Source organism: Sminthopsis crassicaudata, chromosome 3, assembly GCF_048593235.1.
Source record: "Sminthopsis crassicaudata isolate SCR6 chromosome 3, ASM4859323v1, whole genome shotgun sequence".
In the NCBI taxonomy this organism is placed as follows: Eukaryota; Metazoa; Chordata; class Mammalia; order Dasyuromorphia; family Dasyuridae; genus Sminthopsis; species Sminthopsis crassicaudata.
This window is the reverse complement of record NC_133619.1, coordinates 566194228-566203354: the sequence shown is the minus strand read 5'-3', so window position 1 is coordinate 566203354 and position 9127 is coordinate 566194228. Positions and strand designations below refer to the sequence as shown.

Below are 9127 nucleotides of genomic sequence, written 5' to 3'. Positions count from 1 at the left end.
CTAAAGGATGTGAAGCAAAAATTTCATTAAATATTTTTTAATTGAAAGAGACATCTGCTCCTGTACAGCAAATCGACTGCCTCAGTTAATTGACCATTCACATGCCCTATGATTCTCCACATCGAAAACTCACTTATATGGCTCCTACACCCCAATTACAGATTATATCCCCCTATTAAAATGTAAGCCCTCAAAGTGCAGGGAATGTCTCTCTTTTGTCTTTGTATCCTCAGTATCTAGCATTATTATTTTCCAAGAAGTAATTGCTTATTAATTCATTCATTTGATCATTTGTTTATTCCTTTCCTAAACTAGGGATGCTAGGTCTGTTTCCTAATAATAATAGAATATTATATAGTGCTGCCCAAAATAAAGACTTTTTAAAAATCATTGTTTGTTTTTAACCAGCTCACCAGCTGAATTGGTGATAAATGTTCATAACTCAATTAACACATTTAGTTTATTATTATTAAACTTTTAAAAATAGTTTTCTTGTTGCCTTTGTTTTCACACTTCAGTCACTTCCCTTTGATCTTGCTCCTCATCTCTGCATTGAGCCAACCCTTGTAACAAATCTAATAATCAATCAATAAACCATTTATTACAGTCCTTGTGCTGGGATCTGAGGATACAATAACAAAAGCAAAAACAGTTCCTGCCTTCAAGGGACTTACAGTACAACAGAAAAACCTTTCAACCAAACCAACTAACATAGTTACTCTATTTGATGGCATTACCACATTCCCTACCTATAGTCCCCTCCATCTCTGTTGAGAGCAGAGGGATCATTCTTGGGATTTCTGGTGACTGCACTCTTTTTTAAAGCTTGTACTGGTGTCAGTGTAGCCTGCTGTTTCTGCTCCGGTTTCTTCTCCAGTCTCCCCTCCTATCTCCCTGGTTCCAGAAGCTTTTTCTCCAGATTGTCTTGCAAGAAGGAGCTTATAGGCAGCTGCTCTGTATTTTTTTGAAATGAGATTGTAGAGGACAGGATTGATGGATGCACTCAGGTAGAAAAGCTGCAGAGCCACAATATTGAAGTACTGGGAGAAATACATTGTCCTGGAATTTTCGGTGTTAATGTAAATGATCCTGCCAACATGAAAGGGCAACCAGCAAACTATAAATGCCAGAACCACCACCACTGCAAAGAAAAACAGACACACAAATTAATAAAAGCTTTTGCAGTGCAATTTTACTTCACTTGGCATTCTTGGGATTTATCCAGGGAATAACAACAGCAACGATGAGAACAAACAAAAAAAAGAGAAATGTTTCTAACCCAAATCCCATCCAGTGTGTAAAGTCAACTTCAATATACAGAAGCTTTAATTAGGGTTACCAACAGTGATGAGTGATATTTTATGTATGTGATATCCCAAAATAACAAAAGCCATAACAAGTCATTTTGGCAACTTTAATTCCAATAGAGACTGCTTCCTCAGGTACTATTAAAGATGGTTAGTTTAATAGGTATCTGATTTATAATAGAATTGTACACTTCTGGAGCCCTTACCATTTTACCTTAGCCCTTAAAGCAGTGGAGTGAACTGGGTTACAGAGTGAGTGTACAGAGGTAGAACAATGACATGATCTAGGACAGAGCAAGACTAGATTGAAGACTTGATTATTCACAGGGTAGGCAGAGGTAGCTCAGAAACGTCCAGATCATAGAGTTTGAACATACATCCAGAGTCATCTGTCTCCTCCCATATTGGCCGATAAGGAAACTGAAGTTCAGAGAGATAGTGTCAGAGCCAGGATTCAAACTCAAGTCATCTGACTCCAAATACAGCACTTTGCTCTCCACTGAAACGCTTCTTGTGCAGAAATCTGACCTCTTATTTTTATTCACAATTAACAAATCCGTATTGTGTTAGGTACTGAGGGTGAATCAGCCTTAATAAGAAAAGATTCTTAGTCCTAAAGAGGCTACAATCTGTCCCAAATAGTCACAGTCCAAACAGAATAAGATAAACGGAGAAGATGCTGTAACAAAACACATAGCAAAATCTGAGGAAAGGGAGGCTTTTGGGGAAAGGGGATGGGCGTGGTAATACGTGGGAGGGTCTCTTTACCCGAGTTGGAGATGGCTTTCTCGGGACCAGATGATAGGACAGTAAAAAGACTGGATCCAGAAGATGATGGATCTGTCCTGGGATAAAGGTTTCTGGGAAGTCTACACTCGTGGTCCCCCCCCCCCTCCAAAAACATCCATATCAAGACCCTGATTGGTCAAGTGGGATGAAAGATCTTTGAGGGCTAGGTCAGTTTCATGACTTGCAAACAACTGTGTGTGCATGAAAGTATAGAGCTATATTTAAGACATATTGAATTACTTGCTGTCTAGGGGAGGGTGGTGGAATGAGAAAGAAAAAATTTGGAACACAAAGTTTTGCAAGATGAAAGTTGAATACTATCTTTGCGTGTATTTTGAAAACAAGCTATTATTAAAAATAAGTGCAGAAAATAAAATCAAAGTAAAAAAAGTGTAGAGTTGAGCTGGCTTAAGACTTGGGGATGCTGAATGTTGGAGGACTGAATGTGCATGCTTAGGAGAAGGAATAAGGAGTAGAAAAAAAGAAAAAAATGAAAAGATGGAAAACGAGGAAGAAAAAGAAAGGATGAGAGAAAAAAGCGGATGAAGAAAGAGAAAAAATAGAAAGAAAAAGGAGGAAGAAGAAAAAAGGGACGAAATAGGACAAAGAAAAAGGGAACTAGAGGAGGAGGAAGAAGCGAGCCTCGAGGAGTAAAGGGAGGACGAGCGGGAGGCTTCCCACCTTTCGCCCGACGCCCGCTTCCTCCGCACTCTTCCCTTACCCAGGACCCGCACGGTCTGCCGATGGTCCTTCTCGCGGCCCGTGGCTGCCGGCCCCCGCAGCGGAGCTCGGCTCCTCCACAGCGCCCGCCCGATCAGTCCGTAGAGAACGCTGAGGCAGAGCATGGGCACGAAGAAGTAGGCGGTGGTGATCCACAGCATGACGCGCAGGGCGCCCAGATGAGCCCGGCTTGGCCGGCACTCCCGGCTGAACATCACGGCCGCCGCCGCCGCGCTCCCCCGACGGGGCGTAGCGGGTGGGCGTCCCGGGGAAGACCTGGTTAATCGGCTGGATGGTCTCCGAGGGCAAGGGGGCGGCCGGCCAGGTGCCATTGACTGCCAGCGTGCCGCCCTTGGTCCCGTCGGGGGCCGGGTCCTGCTCGACACCCACGAGGAAGAAGAAGGGGCCGGCAGAGAGCAGCGCCACAGCCCAGAGCGCGGCAATGAGTGCCCGCACGCGGCGGCGGGTGATGAGCACTCGGGCGCGCAGCGGGTAGCAGATGGCCAGGTAGCGCTCCACGCTCAGCGCCGTGATGTGCAGCAGGCTGGCGTAGGTGCAGCCCTCGCCCAGGTAGAGCGAGAGGCGGCAGAGCAGCTGCCCGAAGACCCAGGGCCGGGAGCGCCACAGGCGGTACAGGTCGAAGGGGAGCCCGAGCAGGATGAGCAGGTCGGACACGGCCATGCTGCCCAGGTATAGGTTGGTGGTGGTCCGCATGTCCCGGTAGCGCCGGATCAGCAGCACGGTCACCACGTTGCCGCTCACCCCGATGGCAAACAGGGCCAAGCACACGGCGGTCACGGGCACCAGAGCCCCCAGAGGGAAGGGAGAGCAGCGGCTCTCGTCGCACCGCGGCAGGGACCACTGCCGACTCTCCGGGGCTGCGACAGCGGGGCTGTCGCTGCCGTTCCCGGGGCCACCCATGAGCGCGGAAAGCAGGGGGGACAGGCGGGGGAACTGGAGCGCTTTCCGGAGGGGCTTTATCTTCTGGCTGGGGTCCTTTGCCCGCGGCCGAGGGTTCCTCCCCTATCGCCTCCGCGTATAAAGGGGGAATGCCGGGCGAGGGCGGACGCCCCTGACTGCCGGGTCTCGGGCTCAGCCACCGCTGAGGAGAACACCTCTTCGATGCGACCCCGCAGTCTCCGCCTCTTTCTACTGCCCACTTCGCGCTGCCCCAGTGCCCGCTTCCTGAGAGACCCTGGGACCCTCGGCCGCCCCTCTCCACCTCTACGCAATGTAAGAAGGACCCCTTGGGAGGAGATTTGTGAACCGTAATGAAGTTACCTCAATGAACGCAGGGCACAAGCTTTTGTCAGGGGAGGAGGAGGAGGAGAAAAAAGGGCCAGCCAGTGAAACTCTGTGGCTCAGTTTGTCCTGCATGATCGCTTCAAAACAGGACTCGCTTCGGACTCACTTCAGCTTACGGTGCAACACCGGGTTTGGTTTGGGAGAGGGGAACCTGGGACTGGGAGCCAGGAGATCCAGGCTTCTCCTGCGGGCTCCGACGGATTTCCGAACAAGCCTTTTTAACTTGCCTGGGTCTCAGGTGTAAAACGAAGGCCAGGTTACCATTCCGCACCATTATCCTAGGAACCCTCCTACCCTCCCAATCTCACTTAAAGAGAACAAAGCTTAACTATAATTTATGATGAATTAAACATGTTTATAATTACATATGTGTATTGTATATAATATAGAATGAAATATAATTTATAATAAATATAAACAGTATTAATATCTAAGTGGTGGTGTTCAGTTCCGTTGACTCTGTAACCCAGCTTACCAAAGCTGTCTATAGGGTTTTCTTGACAAAGATAGAGAAATAGTTTTCCATTTCTTTTTTCTAATGGATTAAGACAAACAAGGTTAAGTGATTTGCCCAGTCTGAGAGAAATGTCTGAGGCCAGATTTGAACTTGGCTCTTCCTGACTGTATCCACTTAGCCATCCAACTAACTCTGTGTACCTACACACAATTACTTTGTAATTTACACTGTCAGGTTAACACTGAAAAAACCCAATCCCTTCTCAAAAGTCCCTTGGCTTTGTAATGTGATTCCACACACTTATTTATTGGCACATGTATACTGCCTTGAATTGTTTTGAAAAAAATAAATGTCTTTTATTTTTATATAACATTTATTTCTAAGTATATTCCTTCCCTGCCTGTTGATCGTTGGTGTGTACCCTGATTTAAAACACCAGCACTCTCACCCCGTTGTCACACTCACCGAGGTATTACTTAGGTCTGATTATATGCTTTCCACACCTATCAATCAATTAACAATTAACTTACTAAAGGAAGAGCCTCCTATGTGGCACGTTTTCTGAAAAGCCCTGGGAAACAAAACCAAAATAGACTTGTTCCCTTAATCAAAAAGCTTATTTTCTATCAGCATGTATGTAAAATATATGTAACAAATACATAATACATAAAGAAAATACATAAAACTTAATGTTGGGTGTGAGAAGGCTCTAGCTGCTGGGGTTTGAGAAGGGAGTTTAGGAAAGGCTTAATGAAAGAAATCAGTGAATTTCTAAGGCAGTTAATTAGCATTTATTAAGCACTTACTATATGCCAGAGAGCAGCAGCTAGCAGGTGCAGGGCAGCTAGGTCACAAGTCACTATCTGCTTCAGTTTCCTTATCTGTAAAATGAGCTAGAGAAGGAAATAGCAAACTATGTTAGCATCTTTGCTAGGAAAATGCCAAGTCGGGTCAAGAAGTGTCAGACAGACTGAAGTGACTGAACAGCAACGTGTACCAGGTGCTGGGAATACAAAGAAAGGCAAAATAGTCTCAACCCTTGAGGAGCTCACAGTCTCAGGGGGACAGAGGAGACAATGTATAAGTAAGATAAATTCAGAATATTGGAGAGCCAGGAGAGAAAAGGGAACTCAAGCTAAGGAGACCTGGAAAAGGCTTCTTGCAGAAGATAAGTTCTAGAAGTCTAAGGGTAGAGATAAAAAGAGAATTATTTGTGGCTCCGTGTGTGTGTGTGTGTGTGTGTGTGTGTGTGTGTATGTGTGTGTGGGTGCTTGTCCAGGGTCACACAGTAAGTGGGCCGGAGGGGGAAGGGCCTTGAACCTTCTCTCAGGTGGCTTCCTCTCCCCATCCCAGTCACTGAGAAGCCATGAACATAAGAGTCTCTGGTGGTTGCTTTTGTTCTTGTCTTGTCTCTTCTTTCCCATCTTGGGACAGTAAGTCCTGGCAGGTTGGGGATCGTTTGAGCTTTGGCAGGTGAGCAAAGCAAGCCATCCTGAGGCCCAGGTCAGAAGTCCAGGGTCTGGCCCTCTGGGGCAGTCAAACTGGGGGGGGGGACAGTGAAGCCCCAAGTGACTGATCCACCTGGTTCAGCAGTGCTGGGTGCTACGGGCAAAGGAATTACATTATTATTGTCTATTAAAGTAAGCTTTGGGGACTGACCTATGGTGAGAGGTGAAGGAGAAAAAGCTTCAATTTTGGGGCCTCTGTCCATAGGGAATAAAGTGCTATGGTGGTCACAGAGCGTTCTCTGAGGGGGGGCAGGAGAGACATGTTTGTGTTTCTCTTCTTGCAATATCTTCTTAGGGAATATGACTTTGTATCAGCTCACTGATATTGATTAAATGTATCAGAGGCACCAATCACAGAAATTGAAGGAAACATTGGAATGGGGGTTCAAGAGAATTGCATTACAGAATACCCCAAACCTTCAGAGGTACCCATAGCATCTCTAAAGGAGTTCTATGGCCCATTACCAGCCCTTGGGGCAGGGAGGGAGGGTGTAATGCAGAGAATGCCAGGCCTGGAGTTAGGAAGACCTGATTGGAAATCTGGACTCAAGCAGTTACTAGCACAGCTGTGTGACTCTGGGCAAGTCACTTCACCTTGTTGGCCTGTTTCTCATCAGTAAAATGAGCTGAAGAAGAAAGTGGCAAACCACTCCAGTGTCTCTGACAAGAAAATCCCAAATGGGGTCATAAATAAAAATAACTGAACAACAATAACAGAAAGTTAGTTCTAGGGTAATTGTACTACACCAAGAATACCACGAGGATATGCCATCATCAGGAATAAGTAGCAATTGCACTTAGAACAAACTTTTATGTTCTTAGTTGATTTGTGAGTAGTTTTCAGTTTCAAGACAGATGTATAGAGGAGAGTGCTGGACTTGAATAAATTCGGGTTTTAGTCCCTCTTTTCCAGACTTACCAGTTGTGTGATGGTGGTTTAACTGAGTGTCTTTGTGCTTCATTTTGCTTATGTGATCCTAATCCTTATTAGTGATCCTAACAGTACCTCCCTCAACAGGGTTGTTGTGAAGAACAAGTGAGACAATATTAATTATGTTGTAAAAGAAAACAGACCAAAAGAAAAACACAAAAATTCAGTATGCTTTGATTTCCATTCAGATTCCATCAGTTCTTTCTCTGGAGGTGAATAGCATTTTTTATCATATGTCCTTCCAGATTTGTCTTGGATCTTTGTACTGCTAAAAATAGCTAAGTCATTCACAGTTGATGACTGTACAATCTTGCTGTGTATGTAAAGCATTTTGAAGTCTTTAGTGGCATAAATATGTCAGCTATTAAGACTATGTACCAAGCACCATGCTGGAGATACAAGTACAAAGAATGAAACAGCCTTCTTGCAATGAGCTTATGTTTGAAAAAGAACTACTCAGTGAAATAGATCCTTTCTTCTTAATTGTTCAATGGATTTGAAATTTCATGGATATTCTCTTCACTTGATAAGTTGGAAAGATGTACAAGTCCTTGATGTTGTGCATTTCTTATCCATCTTTCCATAAATCCTCTATGGGAAGCTTTCTAATTGTTCCTTTCTAGGCAGTTAGATTTTTTGACAAAGTGGATAGAATAGTGGAGATGGAGGGAGAAGCTCTGAATTAAAATCTAACCTGATCCTTACTAGCCATGAGACTCAGGGCAATAATACACTTAACCTTTTTGTCTCAGTTTCCTAATCAGTAAAAGGGGACTAATAATAGCAACTACCTTCCAAAGTTGTGAGGGTAAAAAAAAGATATTTGTAAAGTGTTTTGGAAATTCTGAAGTGCTGTATAAATGCTAGCTAAAGGCTATTATTTAATGTGACATTTGAGCTTTGCATTTCTCCCTCATTTTTTTCTTACTTCCTTTTCTGGTCTGATCTTAACATTTTTTTAATTAAGTTTTTACAGATTAATAAACATTGATTTTCTCTTCCTTACATTTCTCCCCTATCGAAAAAGAAAACCCTTGTTACATTATGCATATTAAAATTAAATGAATTTCATTTTGGCTGTGTCCAAAAAAATATGTATCTCATTGTGCACCCTGAGTTCATCACTTTATTTCTGTTTTGGCCAAAAACCTGGAGGGTCTTCCTCTTCCTGTTTTTGTTTTTTTTTTAACTAGGTAAAAGAGGCTATTCTTTGCCTCAATGTTTACCCTGTCTTCATCACTCATTCAAACTGAGACCCATTAAAGACTCTAGCCACTGCATCCAGAGCCATCGCCAGTCATCCTGACCTACATCTGGCCACTGGACCCAGATGGTTCTGGAGGTCACATGGCCTTGCCCAGCCCTCCCTCCCTTAAATCATGGCAGCACCTTCCTGATGTCTTGGTCCTCTTGTAGAACAAAGAACAAAACACAGCACTTTCATTTACTCAGACATTCCCAAGGACATCTCCTGCGGTTTATAGCTCTTTGCTACTACAGAAAGAGCTGCTATATTTTACTAGGCCTGATAAAGTTATTGCCCAGATATGCGTAGCTTAGAAATCTTTTGGGCACAATTCCAAATTTCTTTCCAGAATGGCTGTACCAATTCCTAGCTTCACTTGTTTTCCAATGTGCCTGTTTTTTCCACAGCCCCTCTAACATTTGTCATTTTCTTCTTTTGTCAACTTTGCTATTAAAATGGGTATGAGATGGAAATTCAGTTACCTTAATTTGTATTTACTTGGGTTGTACTGTTTCCTTCCTGTTTGCTATCTATTCCCTTGATGACTTTTTTTTTTTTAATATTTAACATGCAAAGATCATCAGTGGAATTGTGCAGTGGCCTATTTACATTTTCCATGTGCTTTCCATTGTACTTTGGATCATAAGCAATTGTGATTCATATCTCTGGAAGAACAGAAAGAGAAAAAAAAATCCTGAAATTTAGAAGAAATACCAGATTTGATTTGAAGACTGTTTTCTATACTTTTTAAAGATATAATTTTCTAAAAGTTTAACACTGAGGCAAATATTATAGTGAAATTTGATTTATTTTCTTTCTGATAAATTTTTTATTATTATAACTTTTTATTTATAAGATATATGC

General features: G+C 43.4%; 1 protein-coding gene across 1 annotated transcript; it reads right to left on the bottom strand.

Moving 5' to 3' along the window:
• Positions 1-708: 708 nt before the first annotated feature.
• Positions 709-3778, bottom strand: MLNR (motilin receptor). Its single transcript, XM_074297493.1, is given in 3 exon segments — positions 709-1141; positions 2818-3101; positions 3103-3778. Coding segments are annotated over 3 exon segments (1275 nt in total). The 5' UTR covers positions 3738-3778; the 3' UTR covers positions 709-785.
• Between the last annotated feature and the right edge of the window lie 5349 nt (positions 3779-9127).